The 27,561-nt window shown below is 39.9% G+C and overlaps 2 protein-coding genes across 8 annotated transcripts in view; one reads left to right on the forward strand and one right to left on the reverse strand.

The window, feature by feature from the left end:
• The window catches only part of TMTC3 (transmembrane O-mannosyltransferase targeting cadherins 3), a 35,027-nt gene extending 25,820 nt beyond the window's left edge, over window positions 1–9,207 (reverse strand). Inside the window, exons 1-3 of one of the 2 annotated variants that reach the window (XM_033161771.1) lie at window positions 8,973–9,207; window positions 2,179–2,274; window positions 703–918 (exon numbers count right to left, since the gene is read on the reverse strand). In XM_033161771.1, coding sequence (XP_033017662.1) covers window positions 703–891 — 189 coding nt within the window. In that variant the 5' untranslated portion in view covers window positions 892–918; window positions 2,179–2,274; window positions 8,973–9,207. The remainder of the gene's footprint in view (window positions 1–702; window positions 919–2,178; window positions 2,275–8,972) is intronic. The other variant, XM_033161772.1, reaches the window with a different exon arrangement.
• Window positions 9,208–9,790: 583 nt separating this feature from the next.
• The window catches only part of CEP290 (centrosomal protein 290), a 47,670-nt gene continuing 29,899 nt past the window's right edge, over window positions 9,791–27,561 (forward strand). For 3 of the 6 annotated variants that reach the window (XR_004427440.1, XR_004427439.1, XM_033161767.1), the window contains exons 1-21: window positions 10,826–10,927; window positions 11,034–11,111; window positions 12,088–12,157; window positions 12,681–12,727; window positions 13,754–13,897; window positions 14,540–14,593; window positions 15,765–15,917; window positions 16,824–17,006; window positions 17,310–17,399; window positions 17,482–17,604; window positions 19,273–19,396; window positions 20,298–20,470; window positions 21,058–21,220; window positions 22,070–22,170; window positions 22,293–22,380; window positions 23,208–23,320; window positions 23,461–24,033; window positions 24,528–24,620; window positions 24,973–25,057; window positions 26,055–26,197; window positions 27,159–27,323. Coding sequence is in view for 4 of the 6 variants with exons in the window: in XM_033161767.1 (XP_033017658.1) it covers window positions 10,826–10,927; window positions 11,034–11,111; window positions 12,088–12,157; window positions 12,681–12,727; window positions 13,754–13,897; window positions 14,540–14,593; window positions 15,765–15,917; window positions 16,824–17,006; window positions 17,310–17,399; window positions 17,482–17,604; window positions 19,273–19,396; window positions 20,298–20,470; window positions 21,058–21,220; window positions 22,070–22,170; window positions 22,293–22,380; window positions 23,208–23,320; window positions 23,461–24,033; window positions 24,528–24,620; window positions 24,973–25,057; window positions 26,055–26,197; window positions 27,159–27,323 (2,865 nt within the window). In the remaining 2 variants the exon portion in view is untranslated. Of the gene's footprint in view, window positions 9,880–10,806; window positions 10,928–11,033; window positions 11,112–12,087; window positions 12,158–12,680; window positions 12,728–13,753; window positions 13,898–14,539; window positions 14,594–15,764; window positions 15,918–16,823; window positions 17,007–17,309; window positions 17,400–17,481; window positions 17,605–19,272; window positions 19,397–20,297; window positions 20,471–21,057; window positions 21,221–22,069; window positions 22,171–22,292; window positions 22,381–23,207; window positions 23,321–23,460; window positions 24,034–24,527; window positions 24,621–24,972; window positions 25,058–26,054; window positions 26,198–27,158; window positions 27,324–27,561 lie in introns of those variants that run through there. The other 3 variants (XM_033161766.1, XM_033161768.1, XM_033161770.1) reach the window with 3 other exon arrangements.

The following is a 27,561-nucleotide window of genomic DNA, read 5'->3' on the forward strand; positions in this document are numbered from 1 at the left end:
CAGGCCCCACAAATAACCCCAAGATGCATTTTAAATAAAAGGACACATTCTACTCATGTAAAAACATGCTGATTCCCATACTGTCCGCGGGCTGGATTTAGAAGGCGATTGGGCTGGACCCAGCACCCAGGCCTTAGTTTGCCTACCCATGATCAAGACTGTGAACATATACATTACAAAATAAAGTTTATGTAAGGTATAATACTATTTTTTCAGCTTTTCATAAAATCTCATTAAGAACTTTAAAGTTTGGGTGTTGCGAGCCACTGGCCTACTTCAGATAATTATACACCAGCTTAATAAGCAGAATGAACCAGCCCCTTCACTCCTCCTTTTGCAGGAGTAACATCTAAACCAAGAAATTTCTAACAAACCATCGTTTCCCAATCTGGGAAGGTTGAGTTACTGGTTTCTGAAGATCTCAAACTAGTTCAAACTGTGAAACGTCCTGGTTCGTTTCAAGTCTGGTAACCCTACTTTCCCAGTATGGGTGGAATGGGAAATCATGGTTAGAGATTTCCTCACCTACCGGTAATTGAACCTTACAAAATGGGAGGGAAAGGGATGCAGACAAAGGCAAAAACACCTCATTCAAAAAACAGTTTAAGCCAATATATGATGGTCCTAATGTGGCCAATGTTTCAGCTCAGCAACACACTTTAAAAATGCTGTCAATATTTCTACAGGATGATAATCAGTTACCTCAGACATAGGAGTCCCCCAGAAGTCATTCAGGAAGAGATTTTTTAAAGGAGTAGAAGGATGCAAATCTTTGTTGTCCAAAATGGCTGAAACATCGTCAAAAACAAAGCCACAAAACAGGCTGTTCCAATAGCAAGCTGCCACCACTCCAACTATTAGTGCAATTTCCTTTAGGTTAACATAAGCCATCTTCTCCGGAGCTCTCAAAAATTATAGCTGTGGAACAGATTCAAACATGTCTTAACAATCTTTTTTTTCATAAAAATCAGCATTTGCAAATCGAAATGGCTGATTTAACTAGCACAGCCTTCGCCAACCTGGTGCCCTCCAGGGTGTTTAAATCCAAGCCATATAATTCAGTGTTCTCACCTACTGGTATTTTGCCAGTGCTGTCATATGAATGGTGCAAAGGAGAAAGCTACAAACCTGAATCCTGACATAACAAGAGGATTCAGGGCATAGGAAAAAGTTGACAGCTATGAACCAGGGTAGTAGTGTTCATATCTGCTTTAGGTGGCATGGGGATAAGATTTTAGTCTGCAATCCCATACCTTTGGAGTCAGCCCTACTGAACACAAATGATGATTCCTTATGAGAATACATGCTTAAGACTGAGCTGCTAGATTCAGTTTATAGGAATCATAGAAGTAGAGAATTGTAGAGTTGGAAGGGTCCCTGAGGGTCATCTAGTCCAATCCCCTGCAATGAGGGATATTTTGCCCAAGATGGGGCTTGAACCCACGACCCTGGGATTAAGAGTCTCATGCTCCACCAACTGAAGTATCCCAACAGTAAATTATTACGCCTACCGTGTTTCTCCTAAAATAAGACACCGTCTTATATTTTTTTCCCCTCAACAAAACACAGTATGGCTTATTCTCAGGGGATGTCTTATTTTAACCGCGTCTCATTGGTACACTGCATAGCCACGCCTTTCCAGGCTGCTTTAATGGGAGGTGCCGCATCACTATGGCTTATTTTCAGGGTTTGGCTTATTTTCGGGGGATGGCTTATATTTCGCAAATGCATAGAAATCCTGCTATGGCTTATTTTATGGCTATGTCTTATTTTAGGAGAAACACGGTAGCTCACAGAGCTACAGCTTCACAGCTCTGTCTCTTAACCACTGTACAGTGCTGGTCTCCAAAAGCAAATTTATGGAAAATTCAAACTATTCTTTCACTAGTTGTTGCTTGTCAGGGTTTCAGGTCATTTCCCACTGCACTCAGTGGGATCAACCACATTATATATAAAAAAGGGAATTAGTTGCAGATACTGGCTTCTATTAACAACCTATTAACATGCCCCCAGATAACACAAAGAATGCTTGCTCCTAAAATAATAATAATTCACTTATGCTCTTTATATTAGAAGGAAACAACTACCTAGATTTTATTTGGGGATGTAATAATTTAAAGCAGTATGAACCTGATGATCAGCGTCTGCTGACCATCTTTAATAAAATCTTTGACTTACCTTTCAAGCACAGTATCTCTTCATTTACGCATTCTCTTCTTTAAAAATCTGTTTTGAAAGTTACTGTGATCAGCACTGGATTTTTATGGATCTTTACTAGAAAAATAGAGAATAATAATTATTATTATTAACAAGATAGTTAACATTTTGCTAAAAGAACTGTGATTTCCCCCTACAATTACAAAGCTCTCACACCCAGATAGTTGAAAGCTGACAAAATATTTATTTTAAAATACTGCAAGGTGTAATAAACAGCATCATATACAAATAATCATATATACAGGAAATAATTTAGGAAACCACTCTTTAAATTACTTCCAAAACCATCTTCTGCTTCAATGCCTAAATAGGGATTTCCAACTGGCAAAGGGAACCCCATTAGTTTATATCTATTTTTATAATTGATATTATTTTATCATTGATCTTATAGATGTAAATAGTTTAGAATCCAGCTTGGCATATAAGCAGTTTATACATTAATAAGCAGTAACTAATAACATTTGAAGATACCCCTTTAACAAACCTGGCCTCTAATACATCAGAACTGGCATACTATTGTAGCATGTTACAAATGTACAGTTAAACATTTAGGTGGAGTGGGGAGGAAGTTTTTGGCAATTCCCCCTCCCTACATCCCATAAATCTGCTCCAGAGGATTGGGGGAGTCTCCAAGGGGCTGCAAGGGCCAGCGGAAGTTTCTAAACATTGCTTGCCTTCCTCTTCTGCTCACAAAAGCTTTAAAGTCAGTCTTGAAAGTGTGTGAAGAATGCTCAGAAGAGGGATCATAAACTCGGAGGTTTAGCCCATGCTTCACCCAGAGAAAATTCAATTTATCTCTGACTAGGTGAAATAGGCCAAGTTTTACAAAAGTGAACAATATACCTATACTGCTTTAATTTTGTACAAAGTTCACATTTTCTTTGTGCATCTTTTTGGGGTGGGGCGCAGAGTCAAAAATACACAGCATTCATAAAGAGCTCTTTGCCATTCACCTCACCAGATGCATATATGCGCACAGAGCAATCTAAAGCACCAATATGAATATGAGAGTCTCTCCATTTGTGCAATGTTCTGCTTGCATATTTGTAAAAATATTAAAAAATTGCCCAGTAGCACCTTAGAGACCAACTAACTTAACTTAACCTGACCTAACCATTTTTTTAATTTTTTTAATTTCTTTCGACTGTGTCAGACCAACACGGCTACCTACCTGAATCTTGCATATCTGTGTCCTTCAGAACTTCAGGTGAAGTATTCATTTCCAGTACAGTACACATTTACGGTATAGAATCAAAAATTGTGATGTGGGGTGGGAATTTTCTAATGCTTTGCTTTTCCATGGAAATCTGTCCATTTTTTTTAGTTCATTACTAATCATGCCAATTGCAAATACAGTATTAGGCAGGCTTGGCAGCAACCACTTTTAGCTTAATTGACTAAATATAAGTAAAATAAACACGTTATACTAGATTATTCTCTAGGGCATTATAAATTTTTCCATGAAAATTGCTTCAATTTACTTAGGGATGTTTTCTATTCCAACATTTTTCAGAAATCACACATCCCTAACATTCTACAGCAGAGAATGAAAACATGCTTAGTAAGCTCTCTTTCTCTCTCACACACACACAAATTTGGTGTGATGCATAGGTGAGAAATCAGAAGACAGTGAATGTCTCTCACACTTTGGGAATTAGAAAATAAAAACAACCAAACACCAGAGAGTTCACAAGCTGTCAATTAAGATCTCCAGAAACACACTACAGAGGAGAAAAAGAAAAGATAAAAACCAACAAAGAGAACTCTGTCTCCTTTTCTTCCTAGTGCTATTTAAAGAGACCTGCCTGCCATAATGCACACAGAAGAAATGCAATTTTTATGTCAGGGAAGATGTCGCTAGGATATAGGTACCCAATGGGAAATGGGCAGGTTTCTAACACAAACTAACAGGCATATTTAGGAGTCAAAATCTACATTGAAAAGGGATCATTTCTAAAGAGTTAGATGTGGCTAGATTCCCCCATTAGTTTTTTTTTTTAAACAACAACAAACAAACCAAAAATCTTATTAAAGTTAGTATTCGTGGTTCTCCTGATTTAATCCCAGAAACAACCCTGTGAGGTAGGTTAGGCTGAGAAGCAATGATTGTCCTAAGATGAGCTTCATGGCTGAGTAGGGATCTGAACCCTGGTCCCTCAAGGTCCTAGTTCCACACTTTAACCACGAGAGAAAACCATTTGGCATCCTCAACTAGAGAAGCTACACAGACAGCTCTTGAGAAGACTATCTTTTGATCTGCCCTCATGGACCAAGTTCTCACTATAGCAGGGATGGGGAACCTGTGGGCCTCCTAAGGTTCATAGCCTATACATTGGGAAGTCCACAGGTTCCCCTTGCTGCCCAAGAGACTGGGAAGACAACTGAGCCGTCATATGACTATTAATATCAATATCAATCAAGCACGTTCACTGTATTCTTATTGGCACCTGCTAGAAACATTCTTGTTCAGAAAAGCCTACCTAGATGTTTAGAAAGCTGGTGCGAATTTTAATTTGTTTCAGTCTGTTTTTGTTTTCACTTTCTGAATGTTTAAAACTATTGCTGTATATATATATTTTAGTGATAATATCATTGTTGCACCTTTTTTGGAAACCACTTTGAGTTCTTATCTACGATCAAGCGGTATATAAATTATATGAAATAAATAAATAAATAGCTGACAAGGTAATACTTCATTCCTATGTATGTACATGAACTACTTGTGTATTGGAGCATGCACACAGGAAAGGTCTCTGGAGACACAAAATGTCATATTTCCCTGGAATTTTTTTAAGTATATATGGATTAGCCAGTAAATTTACCTTTAGCCTACTGCAGAGAACCTGGAACAGACAAGAATTTCCCATGCATCAAGGAAGCAAGGGGATCTTTTGTTTACATCTTCAGCATCTTCCCATCTTGCTAACTCAGCTACAAACGATTTCACAATTCGTCTCAAATGAAGAGGGATTATGCAAGAGCAGGCAACTGGAATTATACCACTAGTCTTGCCCTTTTTTAGGCCTCAAGGATAATATTCGCTACTGAAAATATTGTTTGCCTGCAAAGGTGAAGGAATTTTTGGGAGCCTCCCCTTCAGTAAAGGGTTTGACCACCATTGCACAAAACAATTTAAGACTTCTGATCACTTAAAGAGTTGCTTGTAAAAACATCAGCTGGAATTTTTCTTTGTAGTGTCTGCAGATTTTGCATGTAACTTAACAGGTGTATCAAACGTAGCATGTTGAGAAGATTAGAGAGAGAGTTGCCAGGCCTGCACTGGCCCTTTGGACATTACAAAGACGGCCATGCTTCAATTCTTTCTAACATCCAAGGTAAGGATCTCCCCAAATGGAAAGGATATTGGCTAACTATGAGAAATAAAATGTGTTGGGAAAAATGAGTCATGGGTCTGGCTCATCCCTCTGTAGATTCACTCGGACAGCTCATGAACCATGGATTACATTTCAAATGACAATCCTGAGCACTAATGCCCTATGGGAGAACAGAAGTGTCTGGACATATTGTTCCACAAAACTAGATAGTATGAGACACTGAATAAATCATATAGTGCAACTCAATGATGTAAATCTTCCCAAATTCACTCACTGTGAACAGAAAGATGTGTGCTACAAACTGTTTTGAGGAAGAAGCCTATTGTGCACTTGCCTTGTTAAAATGTGAGTGGTGAAAGGTCAATTTCTTCAAAATGTGGAAGTCAGTCTTTTGCCTGCAGCCCAACAACAGGAGCACAGAACTCCAACTTTGTTTCAATTTCACTGATTACCGTACTGTACTTGGTTTCCAGGCTCCATTTACAGTACTTGCCTTTCAAAGCCCTAAACAGTATTGAACCTTGCTACCTCAAGAAGGGTCTGTCCCAGAGCTGTTCTCTATGCCAACATCTTGGGTGGTTATGTGAACAAGCAGAGAGACAGAGCCTTCTTGGCAGTAGTGCCTGGACTATGGAGTACTTTCCTGGTGTCTTTTTATATGTAAACAAAATATGTTTTATCTTAACAGGTTTTAACTGTATAATTTCTGCTGCTGGTTCTTATTTTTGATTGTTGCTTTTTAACTGGATTGCTTTAAGTTTATACTTTGCATAAGGGCAGAAAACTGGAAGATCTAGAATGCTGACCTTTCTGATGGTCATCTGCCAAATATAGGAAGATGAAGTGCGGAATTGTAATATGAATCCATTCTCTACACCTGGTTGCACATAATTACCCAAATCCAGAGGATCACACACCTAGAAACATATACAGTACAAGTCTGAACTGCTGGCAAGCTTGTTTTCTCCTGCTCCAGAGGATAGGAACTGAACCAATGGCTTCAAGTTACAAGAAAGAAGATTCCAACTAAATATCAGGAAGAACTTTCTGACAGTTACAGCTGTTCAACAGTGGAACAAGCTCGCTTTGGAGCTCTCCTTCCTTGGAGATTTTAAAGAAGAGACTGGATGGCCATTTGCCATGGATACTTTAGTTGAGAATCCTGTGTTGCAGGGGGTTGGACTAGATGATCCTCAGGTTCCCTCCCAACTGTACAATTCTATGGTGCTTTCATTTTTAAAATTCAAACAAGCAACACGGGAAGTGACCTCATACTGAGTCAGACCATTAGGTACTGGAACGGGTTACTTCTGGGTTTCGGCGCTTGCGCAGAAGTGCAATTGACGACATGCGCATGCGTAGAAGCGCCGAATCGCATCACGTGTGCGCGCAGATGCAGCGCTTCAAGCTGCAAATGCTGTGGGTTGCGAACGTGCCTCCTGCACGGATTATGTTCGCAACCCGAGGTATGACTGCACAGTGCACTACTGACAACAACTCTCAAGGATTTCAGGCATGGGGCATTCCCAATCAAACCTTCTGCATGCAAAGCACTGCACTATAACCCTACCCAAAATAATTCAAAAGGAGTTTGTGATATGGTGTGGAAATCTATTGTTTGGAAGAGAAAAATTTAGAAGTCCCACAGGACAATAAGTAGTCTTTGGGCTCAGACAGAGTAGATATAAAAGCTATTGGAATGGGGCTTGAATCACCACATTGAGTTATACAGTATATTTAAAACATCTTTGTCGAACTGGAGTAGAGTCAATTACTACTTTTGCACTTACATACTACTTACATTTGGCATTCTGCATTGCACTAATTACTTTAAAATGTTTGTTTGTAAGGTATGCAAGCTTCTCTCCAAGCATAAAAAGAGCAATAATGCACTTATAAGAGAGCTATGATCTTTTTATTGGTTCTTAGAGAGAGAGTCTGGCAAGTGACAAGCTGATAATACAGTATCAAGAATATTCACATTATTGCTTTTCAGGCTTATGCTAACAAAAAAAAGACACATGAATAATGAAAGAAGACCATTAGAATGCCTTTGGTTCAGTATTGTTGAGCATCCCAATTACTCGACTGTTCTTTACTCAAGCTGCTCAAGGCTGCTTATGATAAGAGGTCAAATAAAACAAAGCAACATTGCAGATGGGGATAATCAGTCAGAACCACATTTTGCCTTAAAGTTTCAGGCTCCCCTCATAGTCTGTAAATGGTGAACCTTGCTAATCATCTGATTGCTAATGTATCTAAAGTGTACATGCACACGAAAGCTCATACCAAGAACAAACTTAGTTGGTCTCTAAGGTGCTACTGGAAGGAATTTTTTGTTTGTTTGTTTTGACTATGGCAGACCAACACGGCTACCTACCTGTCACTTGCTAATAATAAATTATCTATGCGGAACGAAAGTGATACCCAAGTTTATATATAATTACTGTGTGTGCGCTTGGGTATATATTTCCTCTACCCTCTTCCTGTTCCAAGATGAGTTTTGTTGCACCGTGATCTCCAAAGCATTCCTTAACAAATGTTATAGCATGTAGAATATCAACAAAACATAACAGCAGTCACTTTACTCTGCATTGCTACTATCTACTTGATGAAATCAACATCGTAACGAGAAACGCCACACGTTATTTGTAAGGTTTGCTCATAACATGTTACAAAGTAACTCCACAGTATAAATACAGAGAAAGTAAGAGAAAGTAGCGTTTAAGCCCCGTGTAACCCATTGTATCACTCAGCTGGAACTAATGCGCGGCCATTTACCGGTAACTTCGCTGCGGCTTCAGGGTGTAATCCTAAACTCGCTTATTTCCGGAGCAGATCCTATGGAATGCACAAAGAGTGCTTCCGAGTAAAGATGCACGGGATTGTGCTGGGCCTACGGTGCACTAAGCAGTTGGGAAACACTTAGGTTTTCCCATGGGGCATGTGCAACTATTTTCTTGCAGCCACTATTTTCTACACAGAGAGCACGTTCCTCTCCTCCCCCACCCCCGCAATCACGCCCATGATATGCACGAAGAAATCCAAGAGTTAACTCGGGGGTCTTCACAAGCGTCACGTGTGAACACTCACGCTATACACCGCAAGCCTTTCTTTCGGACGACCATATCTTAACAGCACATCCTCCCACCTTAAGGGAAACCACCAGCTGCTGAATTGCACGCGAGGTCCAGCGCGCAATTCCAAAAGCAAAGGCGATCCATCCCTACATCGGGTTGAATCCTGTACCTGGCATGGAAGTCGCGCAAGAAACCGCACCGGGCAGAGCAGGGAACACCCGCTTCTTCCCCTCCGTCCCTCTCCCGTCCCCGTCGCGTGGGGACAAGAGAGCCTCTCTCTTCTCTCAGAACCCCGACCCGAGACTCTCCCCGCAGCTCTTAGCTGCGCGCGATCCTGTACCTGGGTCCGCTTGCGATGCACACGCTCTCCGCCATGTCTCGCTCCGCTGGTGCTTCAGCCGCACCTCCTTGGGAAAACCGAACCCGGGGCGGGCGATCGGAGCCTCCCTCCCGCAAGTGCGCACGCGCGGACACTTCCCCCTGTCACCCACGGAGCTAGGCAAAGGATGCTGGGAAGCCCGACTCCCTCCCCCGGCATTCCAAGCGGCGGATACTCCGCCGACTTATGCCTCTTGACCGGCGCGGAGCAGCCTGGGATATGTAGTCCTCCCCGTGGCTCCCGCCCTTTCCCTTCTTCTTTAACCTAAGCTTCCTTCGGCGGTATCTTTTCCCTGCTGAAGGCCGCGGCATGCTGTGAACAAGCACGCAGGCACCTTCCCTTGTTAAGTGGGAACCTAGTAAGCCTCAGCGCGCGCCACACTGCGGCTGTTCCCTTTCGGTCCGTTCCCCTCAAGGCATGCCGGGACTTGTGGTCTTCGGCTGGTGCATGATGGGGGTTGTAGTCCCGCGGGAGTTTTGACTCGGCTTTCGCTCCAGTTAAGAAGATCCGGGTTCTTCCGGCTGAGGGCGAGCAGTGTTTGAGGGCGTCGCCTAGCAGCAGCGGCCGCCTCCGCCTCCGCCTCCTCGGTGAACGACTTGAGGAAACCAGCGAGCCAGAAGGAGGGAGGTTCTCGTGAACAAATAAACGCGGATTAACGTCGCTTGCATCCGGCGGGAGGGCGAGGCGGGGCTCCGGAAGGGCCACTAGGCTGCTCTCCTCGCTGCCCGTTTTGCTCCGAGAGCGGAGAGGCGTTTCCTTGCGTGGGGGAAATAAATGGCTGCAATCCTCGACTCGCTTTCTCTGGAGTAAACCTACTGGCTCACTGCGAAGCGCGCGGGAGAGATTGCGTGGAGCCTTCGCATCCTAGGGTAAAAAGGCTCATAGCTTCGCTTCTTTTCACAGCTGACCCACTTAGGAGGGTCTAGAGGGTCTTTCGAAAGGTTTATGGCGAAGGCCTGTGTGTGTATTTAAATTCCTTTTAGAGAGTCTTGTAGTAGACATTGAAATACCACATAATCTATTAATCTCTCCCCCCCCCCCGTGGACTAATAGAGGTTTAGGATGTACCGTACTCGCTTGTAAGTCTGTGCCCCGCATCCTGTTCTCACAGGGGATAAACAGGTGTTTGTGTGAATCCAGCAAGCAAGATCCATGGAGTCCTCTCCCCTCCTGTGGTTCCCAGCAACTGGCTCTGCTGCCTCCAACTGTAGCAGCAGAGCAGAGTAACCATCCTGACTAGTAACTATCAATGGTTTTCTCCATGAATTTGTCCAGTGCTCTTTTAAAGCCATCCAAGCTAGTAACCATCACCGGTCTCCCGTGGGAGCAAGTTTGATGGTTTAAAATGTTATCCTCACTTGATGGATATGCTACGTTTGATGAGGGATGGAGGTCGGGGGTGGCACGTGGAAACCTCGCAACCGCTGTATGAAAAGCACTGTCTGTACTTTAGGGTTTTCTTAACTGTGACTCCAAAGTTGTGGGATTCAATCCCATGTGAGATCAACAAAGCCATGCACATATACAGTATTTGCCTCCCTTGTATGACAGGAGCAGCTCAGGAGGGCTCCTCCTATAAGTGAGGTACGGTTAGAGGTGCTAAATGATGCTGAAGCACTTGAGCACACAAGCAAGAATATTTTGATTCTAATAATGAGCTGTTTTGTGCTTCTGTTTATATCATGAACATAATGTCTAGTAAACTTTTGCTTCCTTTGTAAATAGCTGAAGAAGGGAACGACTACCTCTGTGGATATTTTCATGTCTTCTCAAAATGCCTTTTCTTTTTGTACAGAGATAAATGAACATTCAAGATGGCACCCATTTTAGAATGGAAGAAGGTTATGAGAGTAGATCCTGATTCTTTACCTCGTCAAGAGGAGCTAGCAGATACTTTGCTGGAGATGTTGGCTAAGGTATTTTGAACACTGAAATGAACATTTTATGTGAAGAAACTAAATGGATACAATGCTTAATATTAAACTGTTTAATAGTAATAAAGTATTTTGCTTTTATCTTTAGGTTGATGGAAGCGATCTGAAGGATGAGAACCCTGAACGTTTAATTCAGCTTTTTAAAATTTCTCAGTCACTAATGAGGGTCAGTACTGTTGTGTCCTAATTACTCCTAAGAAGCAAATTGTGCATGAGCATGAGCTTTCCATTCCAGGCTAGGCAGCAATGCAGAGTCTATTTCCTCCATCCTAGGGCAAACTCTCTGTTTGCAGCCTTTCCCCTCCAGCCAAGTCAGCAGGTGCCCCCAACAGTAGTAAGTGCAGTTGTTCCTGTCAGAGGCGTGGCAAAAGTCCATCTTGTTGTGGAAAGTCAGTCTTTTTCACTTAATCTATGATGGAAGTTCTGATGTTTGTGTCACAGGCTAATTACTGTTTTTTTCCAGGCATAAATTAGAATTTTGAGGTGAATCATGTCATTTTGGCCTGCCCATCTACAGTTCCTTTGGTTGATAAATGCAGTTAGGAAAAATGTGACGGAAATGCTTTTTCATAGTTAATGCAGTAGTGCAACCCTCTTGAATGCTAGTGACAGTGCCCTGAATAATTTGAGTTTTGTCCTCCTGGTCTACAGGAAGGTGTACACCCGTTGAAAGATTCCCAGTCCTTAGTCTGAATAACCCTGTTAGGAAACAGTCTAATTTCCCTGGAGTTTTTCTTCCGGGTCTTAAAGTTTTCTACCCAATTCCTATGTCAAGTGTGAAAATGAGAAAGTTTCTTGGTTTCTGATGCATAGTATAGAGGGTGCTTATTTATTTATTTATTTATTTATAGCTAAGGGCCACATGGATCCATTCCCAACCCCCCAGGAGCTGAAAAGTGGGCATGGTCATTTTTCAAAAGGGCACATTTGGAAATAGCTGGATGAATAGCTCCCTGTTGCTTGCTTTATATGATCTGCTGAAATTTATAACGGATGCATTCCTCCAAACTCAAACCTCTGCTTGCTTATATTGTGTTTACTTGTGTGTAGCAACGTGCATCTTATTTTAGTCTACATAATCTCGTAGCTTCATATGTAATTATTTGTTCTGGGCACTTGTCTTACTCCTATTTTTGTTGTAGATGAAAAATCAAGAAGTAGAACTGGCATTGGAAGAAGTTGAGAAAGCTGGAGAGGAGCAAGCCAAATTTGGTATCATCAGTTTTTGTGGATAAGTAACACACACTTACATGTACACTTGTATATTTCCAATTTTCAGCAGGGTCAATAGATGATGATGGAAACTTCCATTAGAAGTTAAACCATATTTAAGTTCCTGAGTTCAGTGTCTTGAACTTTATTACACCTGGCTCCTCTGATTTGTCCTGTCCCCATTTTTTTCTTCTTTTCAGCTTATTTCCTGTTTTTGTATTCTTTCTGTGAAGTATAAGATACACTAGTCATTTATGTTATTTATATTGACAGTCCATCAACATGTGATTCGCCATTTCTCCTCTATTGCTTGTTTTATTGTTTTCAAAACTATGTAAAGAGTATTTTTTTTTTACAAAAAGTATTGTAATACAGCTTCAATTTTGTTGTTACTAAAATTTGATTCAAATAAGTCACTAATTGTAATGTTAGCAGATGTTGCCCCCAAGCTTATTGTAGATTTCATTTGGAGGCTTATGGAAATATATTTTGGTAATTTTGTGTGTCTTGTTTACTCTAACAGAAAATCAGTTAAAAACTAAAGTGATGAAATTGGAAAAGGAGTTAGAGGTACGTTATGGCAAAATGTAAAGTTGCATTTTATACTATTTTCAGGTATTCTGTTCTTGGTGGTACTAGTTGATGTATAGCATTATTAAGTTATTCTTTTTATGGGCATTGGCAAAGCAATCCTAACAAGAGGCAGGGCAGTGGTGGAGTGAAACAGCAAGTGCACCACTACATTCCAAGTCCTGCTGGCTCATTCTGGCCAGGGCAGAATGAAAGGGAAAGAGCACATTTTCTGCTGTGCCACCTTTATGAGACCCAAATCCCACTGTGGAACATCCCAGCTTCATACTGGCAAGAACTGCTGGGGATAGCTTTCCATGTGCCTGAGGAAAGTTTAGCTTCCCTTCTGTGCAGTCTCCCCCTGGAGGATGGAAGGGAGGAAACTACATATACCAGTAATCCAAATCCATTCCAATTGTAAACATTGGAGAGGAGAATAGGATTGCATTTCTAGTCTTTATTTTTAACATTTTATTTTATTTGATTAAACATAAACATAACTATAATTGTAAGTGTGTAATTCAACCTTTTAAAGTTAGATACTTTGAAACCCTGTCCTGCAATTTCAATGGGCAAATGAAATAAGCAGGACTTAAATTTGCTTAATAGTAGGAAGGTCAGACCCTTATTGGTTGAAATCACAGCTATATGGATCACAGGTTTCATCTGTAGCATAGTGCCTTTAGAATGTAGCAAAGGCAAGTTCCTACTGCACGCTATGACAAAATCACTTTTAGATTTTCCTTCATGTATTAAACATAGTGGGAATGTAAACCAGCTAAAAATATATAATTGTGCATAGTTAGTCCTTTAAGGCATACCTTTATTTTAAACCATTTGAATTTTTGAAGCTGAAATATGTTGTAGTACAAATACCAGATTTCCCAACTTGTTCAGAATGAATGAATGCAAAATGTTTTGTGTGTGTGTGTGTATTGAAAGTTTGATTAAAACAGTTCTGTACTGTCCTGCTTACCTTAACTGGAAACACATTCATAGCTTGTTATATTTTAATGGTGTTTTAAGGTAGCACATCGATCTACTGGTGGTCGTGATACTCGCTTTTTGCGTGATGAGATCCGTGAGCTGGAAAGGCAGATGGAACAAAAAGACAGAGAGTTGGCAGATATGGAGAAGGAGCTGGAGAAAGAAAAGAAAGTCAATGAACAGGTATGCAGTATTTTAAGTAGACATCTGTAAAACTGTGGAAAATAATATAAAATTGAAGACTTTTATTGAATAATAGCAATAGAAATGGAAAAAAGTTAATGCTGTATGCATTTGCACGAAACAGGTTGTGTATACACTATGAGACGGGGAATTTAGAAATATAATGCAGTGCAGTCTTGTACAGTTTTAGGAGGGGCAAAGGGATGAAATATTTTGTTCTCTTCAATCCCCTGCCCCTCTCCAGTGGCAGCATTACAGAGGGATCTTGGGTTTGGAGCAAGCTGTGAGGGGAGAGGGATTGGCAATATGGTGGGTGTGGGTTGGCAGGTAGACTGAGATCAGTTGACTGGGTTTAAGGAGCTGTGAGGGGATGCGGGCTTTGGGTGAGTTGTAAAGGAAGTGGGCTGGCAATAGTGTTGAAGGGTTTGTTGGGGGTAGTTGGTAGGAAGGATTAATGAAAAATGCGAGCAGGAGCTGCCCTCCCCCTGTGTGTGTTTGTCAGTATCTATTTACATATCTATCTATGCATTTATAATACGATATTTACTATTCATGTACTCCAGGAGTGTTGGTACTTCTGGAAAATATGTCTTAGTTGTGAACTTGATACATTTTCCTAACTAACTAATTTTGTTGTTTTAGCTTGCCCTTCGAAATGAGGATGCAGAAAATGAAAACAGCAAGTTGAGGAGGGAGGTTAGTGAAGAACTTTGGAATCAATGGCTGTATGATTGTATGGTTGACCTTTCCTCCCATGCATGCAGCTCTCCCTCCCTCCTCTGGTTTAAAATAGTATTTTACATAATTTAGAGCAGGGGTCAGCAAACTTTTTCAGCAGGGGGCCGGTCCACTGTCCCTCAGACCTTGTGGGGGGCCGGACTATATTTTGAAAAAAAATATGAACGAATTCCTATGCCCCACAAATAACCCAGGGATGCATTTTGAATAAAAGCACACATTCTACTCATGTAAAAACACCAGACAGGCCCCACAAATAACCCAGAGATGCATTTTAAATAAAAGGACACATTCTACTCATGTAAAAACATGCTGATTCTGTGGGCCACATTTAGAAGGCGATTGGGCCACATCCGGGCCCCGGGCTTTAGTTTGGGGACCCCTAATTTAGAGTGAGACTCTGTTGTAGGGTGGCAAGGATCTGGACAATACATATTTTGAACTTGTCTTTTTTGTCTGCTAGTTAACTGCTTTTTCACATCAGTTTCCTTGCCTTCAGAGTTACTAAGGAGTATTTTCTGTTTCATAGGTATTCTTTATAACCTGCTTATTTTCTTTGTCTTACTGTCAACAACTGTTTCATCAGGCACTGTACTTCTAACTTGCTGTCTATCTATCATCTCTTATCTCTGGCTTGTATCCAAGTCCTAAATATTTTTTTTTTAAAGTTAGGCCCATTAATTTGGAATTATTTAAATCACTGCTATGGATGAATTCTGATGCAAGGAGAAAGGAAGTCCTCACTTTTTGCACAAAGACCTCTCACTTTAACTTACTAGCCACTGCCAACATAAATCTCATAGCATTACACTGTTAATGGGCTTTTTTGATGTTTCATAGCCAATTATGAAAAGCTCTATTCTTTTTACCTTTAAGCTTTCCTAAGTTATATGTTAATTAGCCTTGATTTTCTTTCTTATTCTGCTCTATTTCCTTTGAAGAAAAAGCGAAGAAAAAAGAAGGTCAGTATTGAGCTTAATAGTTTGTAGGATTACTTGATATATTTGTGTGTGATATTGTAGTTTGTTTCAGATACTCTAGATCACACTTTGACTTATGACATTTATTGGCACACTGCAAATGCTTGATTGGTAGAATTTTCCCAATTCCTCCTGTTTGTCTTATGCAGAATGAACAACTTCGTCAGGATGTGATTGACTATCAGAGACAGATCGATACACAAAAAGAAACACTTCTTTCACGAAGAGGAGAAGAATCAGATTACAGGTCACAGTTATCAAAAAAGAACTTTGAGCTTGTCCAGTATCTAGATGAAATTCAGGTAAACTGAAAGGGGTTGCCCTTGTCTTGTCTTTATCTTCAGAATTTTGAACCTGATATAAATCTTCAAACTCTATTATTCTATGTACAGTGGTACCTCGGGTTGCAGACACGATCCGTTCTGGGGTGCTGTTCACACCCCGAAAAGTTCGTAACATGAGTGGCGATATTGCGCTTCCGCGCATGCGCGACCTGTGCAGAACGCTTCTGTGCATGTGCAGACTGCGTGGAGAGCTGCATGTGCGCATGCGGCGAAACCCGGAAGTAAACACCTCCGGGTTTGCCGCGTTCGTAACCCACACTGTTTGCAACCCACAGCTAACGCAACACGAGGTACAACTGTAGTGGGCTTCTGAGTCTTTTTTGTCCCAAGGATACTTAGTTAGGAATTTGGGTTATTGTGATGAGTACTTCACTTTTCAATAACTAGAGAAGTTTGTTACAGTGGTATTTTAATTAATTTTTATCCTGCTTTTCTACAGTAATGACCAAAACAGCATACAATTATAAGTGTTGAAATTGTTTTTGCTGTATATTGATACAATCAGCAGCATGAAAATAGCAGATTATTTAAAACATCAGCATTCAGTGAATTTTGTATCTTCTGCTGATAAGAAGATGGCATAGCTCCATGTGACACTTAGGATATGGCTCTTAAGATCCCTATTGATTATGAATGTTGCAGATGGCTTTGTTATAGACTTTGGGGCTAAGAGGTAAGTGAGTAATACCTTTCGGTGGATTCAACAGTGGTTTTCAGTTGTGGTGGTCTTGTGGTAAAAATTAATCCTACTTTACTTGGATCCAGGGTTGGCTCTATCAGTCCATTTTGGAGTTTGCCAGAGCTGGCTTTTTTCAATTTTGAAATGGGTTTATCATTATAAATATTTTACTTTTAAATTTTTAGAGTTTGACTGAAGCTAATGAAAAATTAGAGGCTCAGAATCAGGAAATGAGGAAGAATCTAGAAGAATCAGTGCAAGAAATGGAAAAGATGACTGATGAGTACAATAAAATGAAGCTTATCGTGCAGCAATCTGACATTGTTATGGACCAACTAAGAAAGGAAAAGGAACAGTATAAGTTTCAGGTAAAATGTAACCTACCTTCTTTGCAGAATCAGATTAGTAAAGATACTGTACAACTATAAAAGGCCTTAAGATTGGAATACAAAGGGCCAAAACAGAAAGATCAAATCAGAAAGATGACACATCCTGCATGACCACTGAGTGATGACAGATTGATCATTAAATAAGTATTTGATCCAGTAAATAAATTGAGTAAAACTGGATTCCCATTGATTCCCGTTGTTAATGCATCTGGAGTAATACACTCATAGCTTGTATTTTCATATGTCATATTTCATGCATCATATATCAATGGTATCTTATAGGTGCATGAGTTAATGGAGCAACTCAAAGCAAAGAATGAAGAGGATGACCCTCTCATGGCAGCTGTGAATGAAAAAGTGGAAGAATGGAAGGTATTGCATATCTTATTTCAGCTACCTTTTAAGATTTATGTTTTGTTTAAGATTTTCCACCTTACCATATTCTACTTTGCAGGTAATCTTGGCTTCTAAAGATGAAGAAATCATTGAGTATCAGCAAATGATGTTAGCTCTGAGAGAGAAGCTGAAAATGGCCCACCTTGATGCTGACAAGAGCAGCGTTATGGCCCTCCAGCAGGTAGTTTTCGGTCCAGTAAAAAGAAACCAAACAAATACTTGTGTTAAACATTAGAAATCTATGCATGAGTATAGAGTACAACACAATGAACAGATGAAGTTTACTTTATATGCCCCTATTTTAGAGGGGAGATATTACAGATTTTACCATCAGTATATGTGCTTTCAGTGTACAATTCTCTGACCTGCCTGTCCCTCCAAAACAGTACTTCTGTCTTGTCAGGATTCAACCTCAATCTGTTAGCCACCATCTATCCTCCAACTACCTCTAGACACTCACACAGGACCTTCACCGCCTTCGCTGGTTCAGATTGGTTCTTACTTATAGAGTAGGTTCACTGGTTCACCTTAACTGGTTCCTACTTATGAAGTATGAAACCTAAGTTTCATTTGGAGGGGAAATCTGATGACTTCTCCATGTGTTAGGATTTTAATAGGAGTTGTAGATCAAAAATGTGTACCTATTAAAACAGTGCTGCATTTCCTAATGAGCTGAATGTATTAAAACTTATTATAAACTCAGCTGAAACATATATATATCTTTCCCAGCATGAACTTTACCTTCTTTCACATGTTTACATTTTATTATGTTATAATCTTATGCAGTGGCAGAGGAACCCTCTCTGGCACCCGGGGCGGCTCAGCCCATATGGACAGCGCATGTGCGGCAGCCCGTACAGACTGCGCATTTGCAGCATCCCGTGCGTGCGCAGTCCATATGGAATTCCGTACATGCGCACTCCGTACGGGCTGCTGCTTGCATGCTGTCTATACAGGCTGCTGTGCGAGCAGCACCCTGTACGGACGGCGCATGAAAGCGTGCCCTTGGCCGCTGTACAGCTGGGGGGAAGCAGGGGCCATCTTGTCATCCCTCCCAGAGTGGAACACGGGGCAGACTGCCCCGTCCACCCCTCCCTTCCCACGCCCCTGATCTTAAGTTATACCCAAGTATGTCACACACTGAATAGACACACTGAAATCAAGGAATTTAAACTAACCCAATATGATTGATTTCAATGGATCCACTCCCAGCATAACTAATGGTCTTCCAACACTAAACATTTAGCTCTGAAGTTGAGGGTCACTATTCATCAATGGGACTGTGGCCTTATTTGAAAGCATGCCAGCTTCTTTGCCTATTCCTGCCTGTGGGGTCTTCAACAATGAACGGCATCCTCTGGTTTACCTTTTGCTTGTACTTTCTCCAAAAGCGCAGAGTGAGGGGGGTGGTAACACTTCTCCCCCAAAAATCTGTGGACCCCTGGAAAATTCTCATGCTATAATTTTAATGTGCACCCATAGTAACTAACATGCGGCTCTTGGGCATATGTTACCCTAGAGTAAATTATGAAAAAAACTGTTGTTAAAATGTTAGTTCTGTTTTCATATAACAGTATAAGGTGAGTAACATCTGTCCAGACCAAAGTACAAATGAAATTGAATTTAGCTTTAAAAAAAGTTACTTGTTTTTATGTTGATGCAGGATGTGCATTTTATTTTTACCTCTCTGCTTTTATTTTTGCTGCTTTTGCCTTTGCTTATCGTTCTTCTAGATAATATCCGAACTCTATGTTGTAAGTACTTCTGTCTTTCTTTTAACATTGATCTTTTGTTTGTTAATGGCTTACTATCAGTGCTATTAATTAGGTACCAAATTATATTTTTTCAGGGTGTGCAAGAAAGAGACAGTCAGATCAAACTGCTCACGGAACAGGTTGAACAGTATACGAAAGAGATGGAAAAGAATACAATGATTATTGAGGACATGAAAAGGGAACTTCAAAAAGAAAAAAGTAACTTGTTTATGTGTTTTGTGTAACTTTAGCAATATGTTTTGTTTGGATTTGAAACTGGTTTTATAACCTGCTTAAGACTCAAGTTTGGTTAGTGTTAACCATGATTCTTGTCTATTCTGAACCCATTTATTGTGATTAATATTGTGGATTTTGTGCATGAGACAAGAAAGCACATATTCCTGTGGACCACTACTGAGTGGGAGCATTGTGTCTGCATAGTCTCATAATGATATGTTTCAACCAGTCGGAGGGCCACATTCAGAAAAGTCCAGTTCCTGCTTAAAAAAGCAGGCTACTTCCACAAGTGGGCCAAACCACCCACCGGTCAATCACCTGAGTTAATAGGATGTCAGGTGATTAAAACTTCAAGCCATGGCTGTGAAGGAAGATTCTTCCTTTCCTAGTAGTGGAAACTTTCCCCATGTCTGACATCAGAAGATGTTAGGTATGGGAGAAGTAGGTATTGGTTCCTCCTACTAGAGCTAATTAAGCCCAGGGGTTCCCCACCAATGGGCTGAACCTTTTATGGATATTTCATTTCCTGTTGTATGTCTTATGGTGCATTTATGAATATAAACCATTCTTCCTGGGGTCTCACATGTTCCACAGGCAGATTTGTCCTTATAACTGCAGATGTTCAACCTTCCTGTGGAGAAAACCTCACCCAGTTCTGGTCCTGCTTATTGCATGGAAGCAAGTTCTTCCAGAGCTACTGCTTTTGTATGCAAGACTGAATATTTAATGCTCTCCACTTCCTGGATTAGATATATATGATAGGAAGGAGGTTTGATTAATTTTTACTCGCTGTGAGTTTCTCTCTTAATTTTCATTCACTGTCAGTATGTCTTGCAGTTAATTTCTCACCAACTTTCTATGGACATCTATTGTATCTTTTTAGGTCTGCCATCTTCTATTCAACAGGGCCATATTGGTGACATCCAAGGGAAATTACATATGTTGGAACAGAAAACCAAAGAAGCTGAAATGGTAGCAGAACTTGCAGAAGCTGATGCAAGGGAGAAGGACAAAGAACTTATTGACACTCTGAAACGAATGAGAGATTATGAATCGGTATGTAGTTTGATCTGACACAATACTCTAAAAGGGTACAGGGAAGACAAGTAGCAGATTTGTTAAATGGGTCACACATACTTTTAAATAATATGTCCCTGAGGTGATATGAAGGTGATGAAAGAGTCTATCCTGGAGTCCTTTTCTTTATTTATAATTTCTGTCCATGCCAGATCTGCCCCTTCCCTTGAATATATTAAATTAGTCAAAGTTGTTAGACCATGAATAGGTCGAAGTCTTGTGATCATGACAACAGAACCACAGAAAAGATGAAAATTAATTAAGTTTAATTATGCATATACCGGTATATCAGGCCAGTGGCCCATCTAGTCCAGCCTCCTGTTCTCACAGTGCCAACCAGATGCCTGTGGGAAGCTTGTAAGCAGGATCTGAGCACAGCAACACTCTTCCCTCTTGTGGTTTCCAGCAGCCAGTATTCAAAAGCCTCCAACAGTAGAGGTAGAACATATCTATCATGGTTAGTAATCTTTGATAGCCTTATCTTCTGTGAATTTGTGTTAATATATTTCTTGGTTAATCCATTTGGTTAATGCACTTCTTAGTTTATCTGCTTTTCCTTTTCTAAGGGAATTTATGGCCTGGAAGATGCGGTTGCTGAAATAAAAGATTTAAAAAAGCAAATTAAAATAAGGGATCATGAAATTGAAACATTAATTAAAGAAGTTAACAAACTTGAACTTAAAATCAATGATTTTCTTGATGAAAATGAAGACCTCCGTGGACGACTGGGTATGTATCATGGTAACTCTTGGAGATAGTTAATTGTACAGCGGCCCTTAAATAACCTTCCTATGGCCAGAGGGACTGCGAACTGAAGATTATCGATCCTCTTGTGCTGCTTCATCCTTTTCAATTTCCCCTTAATTATTTTATTCTCACTGGAAACAATGGAAGTGAAATAAATGGGACTGAACTACTCCTGTTCAAGGGCTACCATACTCTCTGGTTTAGGAACATGTTGGGACACTGGAAAGGTGTTGGATCTTTAGGAACCAAGTGTTCCCCTGGTATGCTCCAGCAAACCCGTATTTTTAGACATACTGACACTGAAGCTCCAGTGTTAGGACAAGGACTGCAGAATTTTTTGTGGCAGTGGGGAAGGACCATCTGACATGTAATCATAAGGTTGGGTCCTCTCCCCCCACTTCCCTCACAGCAAGAGATCCAGGGCTTATTATGACCCCTGCGCCAAAAGTGAAAAGTACAAATAATTAATTACAGAAGAAGTAGTTCCTCACTGCCGCACCAGGGACAGTGTGAGAAACATTTCACTAGGATTTGAGAGTTGGTTTATTTGCCACTGTTGGGAAGCATCTAGAACTGCCACCTAGTGCATGTTCATAAGTGTATATGAGAGTGCAGTTAGAGAATTCTAGAGTATATTGCTGCCTTTAATGCTGAAAGCAACGGCTGATGACTGTTCCTAGTGTGGCTGGCTAAATGAGGATCTTAGCAAAAATATCCAACTGAGTGATATGTAGGAGGACAATTCCCTCCCTACCCTAGATCCCTCAGGCCGTCATCCTTGACTGGAATTCTAATTGAATATACAAATTTCTGCAATGTATTACATTTCAGGTCTTGATCCCAAGACAATGATTGATTTAACAGAATTTAGAAATAGCAAAGCACTGAAGCAGCAGCAGTACAAGGCTGAAAACCAAATCCTGCTGAAAGAGGCAAGTGATAAATGGACATAGTCGTGATTTTCTTGTCTAAACATCTAAGTTGATTCATCTTCATATCATTTCAGTAAGATTGAAATAATAATATTAATACTAGGCATTTGAATACATTACAGATTGAAAGACTAGAAGAAGAAAGAGTTGCCCTGAAACAACATATTCGTAAACTGGCTCAGGAGAAAGGAAGAAGAGCTGCAACATTAGGTAGGCTGTCTCTGAAGTTACTTTGTGCCATGTAGCAAACTAGATGATTCCAGAAGAACATCTTCGTTTATCTCTTGGAACAGTCTGAATAGTGAATTTTTGGTACCACTGAGGAAACGAATTAAACAATCCTTCAAAAAAATCCATTAAATTCTTGTTGGGAATCTAGTGGTACCTTGACTTACGAATTTAATCCGTTCCGAATGCACATTCGTAGATCGAAAAATTCATAAGTAAAAAAAAAAAGATTTCCCCATAGGAATGCATTGGAAACGAAAAATTCATAAGTTGAGTAAACCCCATCTAAAACCGCCAATGGATGTCCTTCGGATGTCGAAAAATTCGTAGGCGTGCGGGCACTTTTTTCATTCGTAAGTCAAAAAAATCGTATGTCGAGTAATTCGTATGTCGAGGTACCACTGTATGGTCTTTGGCTTCTATGACAGTCCTAAACAGATGATTATAGCATTTGCCTTTGAATATATATTTAGAGGGAGATGCTAAACCTCCCTAGGTAATCTGATTTGCTAAATTGTTGTTTCACTTAAGCAATATCTACCTCCTATGAGATCTTGGCATCTGGGCTGGCCAGTTCCTATCTGTGTTCTATCTAGCCCCCTTATTCCCTTCCTAAATCAGGTTGGATGTGTGAGGACCAATGTTTTTCTGGTGTACACTCCTCAGAGATAACGAGAGATCTTTCTTTTAAGTTGTATACAGAGTTTTTTCACATGAGTTGCTTTTGAGACTTTTTATCATTATTACTGATGTCAACCTTGCATTGTTTTAAATTTTAAAGTACTGCTTGTATACTTTGTTCTGTTTAGGATTGGATACAGATGACCTACAGCTGATTGATACCTTTACTGAAGATCTGAAGATGAGAAGGAGTAAATTTGAGTTTATGAGTACAGTTAACGTTGACGAGGTTAAAGAAAAGGTAATGGCCTAAGTTTTATTCATTGAAAATTCTATTTTGACAGATTTCTTAGATTGGAGTATCATTGAAGTATCTTTAAAAAATATGTGTTAAAGTTAATTTCTCTGAAAAAGTGAAAACATATCTTCTTTTCTTTTCAGTTGAGTTTTCAGCTTGAGTCAGAGATACAAGTGAATGATAACTGTGATGGCTCCGAGTCTTTTACAGTAGAGGAACTTTACAGTTCTGTAAAGCAGCAATCTAAAGAAATGCTAGGGACAGTTTTATGTCCAGACAGTTACAGTGAATCGAAAGAACTGAGAGCAGACTGTCCACTATCATTTTCTTCTATGCAAGGGAAACAAAGGGCTAGTAAAAGACGACAAAGACAGGAAAGGCAGATGAAGAGAACTGAAGCATCTCGTGTTCGGACCCTGTCACTGGATTTCCAGGAAGGGCTGCCTCTTTCTCTGCTTGGAAAGCCAGTGTCCTCCTACGTAGTGCAGGAGGTCCTGTTGCGAGATGAGAAGGACAATTCTGAAATAAAATTGTTGGATTTAAGAACTGATATGAGAGAGATGGGGAAAGACCAGATCTATTTTCCAGAATCATGGCCAGTAGAACACATGGATGAAGGACTTGATTGTGGCCTGCGAATGAATACATATCAGATAGATCGAGTTGAGAGTCTAATAAGGCAGTTGAGGAGTGAATTAATGTTCCTTAGGTCAGAGGTGAGACTTCTTCATATGTGCTTAAATTTGTGCCTTCTATAATTGATTTGTTTTGTTATGTTTTGTTTATGAATCGCTTCATTTAAACCATCTTGAAGCGATTACCAAGTAAAACTATTTCATATTTAAAACGAATTCACTGCAATACAGATACAGATAAATGTGCCACATTTGCAAACGTAATAAATATATATATGTTTTCTAGATTAAAGGCACAAAAACTGGGACTTCAGAAACGGGAACCAATTATTTGTCACTGTCTGGTGTTAAGATTGGCTGTACTCCCCCATAAAAGTGCTTGAGAATGCATCATTGCATCATTACAAAAAAGATCATCCCAGTAAAACGGCAGTGACTGGGTTTTTGATAGATAACTTTGTTGTGACTCATTATGAAAGGCAACTACAAATAATTAAAACTGAATTGTGAGGCATATAGAATGTAAAAGTCTAGGATTTGAAATTCAAATGCATTAATTATTACTTGTTCTCTAGAACGAGCAGATATTGAAAGACTTGTTCGCCAAGAATACCCTGAATAAAAGTGCAGAGCTAGAGCTTGACAGACACAGGAGCCAGGAGTTTGAGGTAGTTCAGGGTTTCCCCCTGAGAGATAAAGTCATGATAGTCCATATAAAGAGACTGATAAGTATTTTTCTATTAATTTAGTATTCTTTGACTGAATATACTGTCATGCAAATTATAGTGTTCCCTTATTATCACAAAAAACATTATTCTTATTATTCTCTCCTTATTACAAAAACATTATTGCTGTTTTGTTTGAAATACATGAAGTGCAATATGCTGTCATACATTGTTTAAAATGCAGGTTAGATATGTTTTGTCTCATTTAACATTTTTTCAACAACTCAGTTTAAGAAATGAGCCTTTTTAAAGTTCTGGAAACCCATTTTTATGGTAATTCTGTTTTTACTGGCAGAATAACTACCTTACCAAAGAATTAAATGAACGTGACAGGGACTTGGAACAAAACAGGGCCGTGATAGCCAAGTTTCAATTGAAATGTAAGCATAAATTTTAATTTACCCATACAATAAGAGTGCTAAAGCAATGGTTAATGAGTCTGGTAAAAATACATCATATTGTTGTTCTATTTTATAAATCTTGCAAACCTTGTGGTATCTACATTGACTTTAAAGAATCCAAATTTGAAAATATTTTCTGAATGAATCATTTTGAGTAACAACTCTTGCTAAAATTCATTAATATCTCCTCTTGGAAGTGTTGATGCCATAACTAGAAACCGTAAAAAGAATCCAAATAAGAACTCTGGCCAAAAGTTTTAACCAAACAACATACGTTTACTCGTAAGTAAATCCAAATGTAATATCAATTCTGTAAAGAATTACAGTCTTAAATCAAAAGTAGTTTCATATTGGAAATGTTCCTTAAGAGTCTTTTAAAAATTGATGTCAGAGCTTCTCCGATGCATGTCAGATGTAAACCAGGGATACCAGGACAGGGCCCCGTTTCGGCATGGATGCCTTCTTCAGCTTGTTTTATATGATAGAAGTGTACGAAATGTATATGCTGTCTATTTCTTTGATTCCTAAAGAGGATATAGCGTCTTAGAAGAAGTTTTCCTGTGTTTTCTGAAACGCCAGAAAACACAGGAAAACTTCTTCTAAGACGCTATATCCTCTTTAGGAATCAAAGAAATAGACAGCATATACATTTCGTACACTTCTATCATATAAAACAAGCTGAAGAAGGCATCCATGCCGAAACGGGGCCCTGTCCTGGTATCCCTGGTTTACATCTGACATGCATCGGAGAAGCTCTGACATCAATTTTTAAAAGACTCTTAAATCAAAAGTAGTTTCATATTGGAAATTTTCCTTAAGACTGTAATTCTTTACAGAATTGATATTACATTTGGATTTACTTACGAGTAAACGTATGTTGTTTGGTTATAACTAGAAACCCAGCTGAAATACATATGAACTTGCAATTGTCCATTGCAAAATGTGCGGAAGTGAAGTATATGTAATGTAATTGCAGTAAAAGAACTGGTACAAGAGAATAAGCACCTTGAAGAAGGCATGAAAGAAATCCTACAAGCTATAAAGGACATGCAGAAAGATCCAGGTGTGAAAGGTGGAGAAACTGCTGTAATCATTCCTAGTCTGGAACGATTAGTAAATGTAAGTCTGTCTTTCATCACTTACTTAGCTTAGCTGAATCTGTTTAGCTGAAAACGTTAAAGGGATTTCATGATTGGTTGCCATATGTACATCATGACACAGGTATGAGACGATAAAGGAAATTGGGTTTTGGAGGGGGAAGTGTATCCTTACCAAATACTTTGAACGGGTTGTAGAATTTTTTTAAAAAACAGTAAGGGCAGCAAAAATACAGTTCAGGTGCATGCAAACGTGTGTTGAAATTCTAAGGATTTTGGTTCCGTCCTACATAATTGCTATCTGGAGAGGCTGTTCTCTCCAGCTATGACATGCTCTGCACTGGAAGTCATGGGGTATCTCTCTCGAGCTTTTCTCACCCCTCTTCAGCAAATGGTCAAAGGGCCATGACCTAGTGTGAAGAGCCAATCTGCGTTGGCTTTCTCCCTTTGACAGGCAAAGTGGAAGAAAGGAAAGACTGAATGGATGGGCATTGGGATTTGTAGCTTGCATTGTTGCTGTAATCTGCCCTCGGGGAATCTGCTTTGCATAGTAGTCAAGCTGCTGTTGTGTAGTGGCTAAGCAACTGAGCTGCACTTCCTGATTTTAATTTTGTCTGTACTGTGTGCTAAAATGCTATATAAATCATGTGGTAATGGAATTAACTGTTGCAGAAAAGGTCCACCCCCGCCCCCCATACATTCGCCATATGTAGAATCACACTTTTGCAATATTCCTTTCCATTGCAGTTTTATTCCTCATGCAAATAGCATGTTTTACTCTTTAAATGGCCAGATTTACTATTTGGCTTTATATAATTTTAATCAAACTTGGCGTGTATTTGTTAATGGAGGAATCTAGGCAATTGGTAGGGTGCATGCTATGCATGGAAAAATTACCAGACTTGTATCTCCATGTAGGGCTAGGAGAAGAGAGTTTAATGGAAAGCACTTACTTTCTTTTATGGTGAATCAATTGTTGGCAGGCAATTGAATTAAAGAATACAGAAGGAAACTTCGATGCTAGCATACATTTAAAGACTCAAGTTGACCAACTAACAGGACGAAATGAAGAATTAAGGAAGGAACTGAGGGAAGCACAAAAGGAAGCAGTGAATTTTTCCAATCAGCTTTCAAAAGCAAATGCCAAGGTATGCAGGCTATCTTAGCCTTCAAAAGTAGCCTAGGTAGCAACACAAAGTGAAGTACACATGGGTTTCTATGCACAGCTCCTCATATGTGTCATGCAAGATTTGATTGATAGACAAAGGTGGACCCACTGAAAAGAGTGCTGCTTTAGTGGGGGGAGGGGTTATGGCTCCATACTGGGACCCTGATAGTGATGCTGTAACTTCTGCACACCCAAACAGCTGCTCATCTGACCATCAC

The sequence above is a fragment of the Lacerta agilis genome, chromosome 10 (genome assembly GCF_009819535.1).
Source record: "Lacerta agilis isolate rLacAgi1 chromosome 10, rLacAgi1.pri, whole genome shotgun sequence".
Taxonomy (NCBI): Eukaryota; Metazoa; Chordata; class Lepidosauria; order Squamata; family Lacertidae; genus Lacerta; species Lacerta agilis.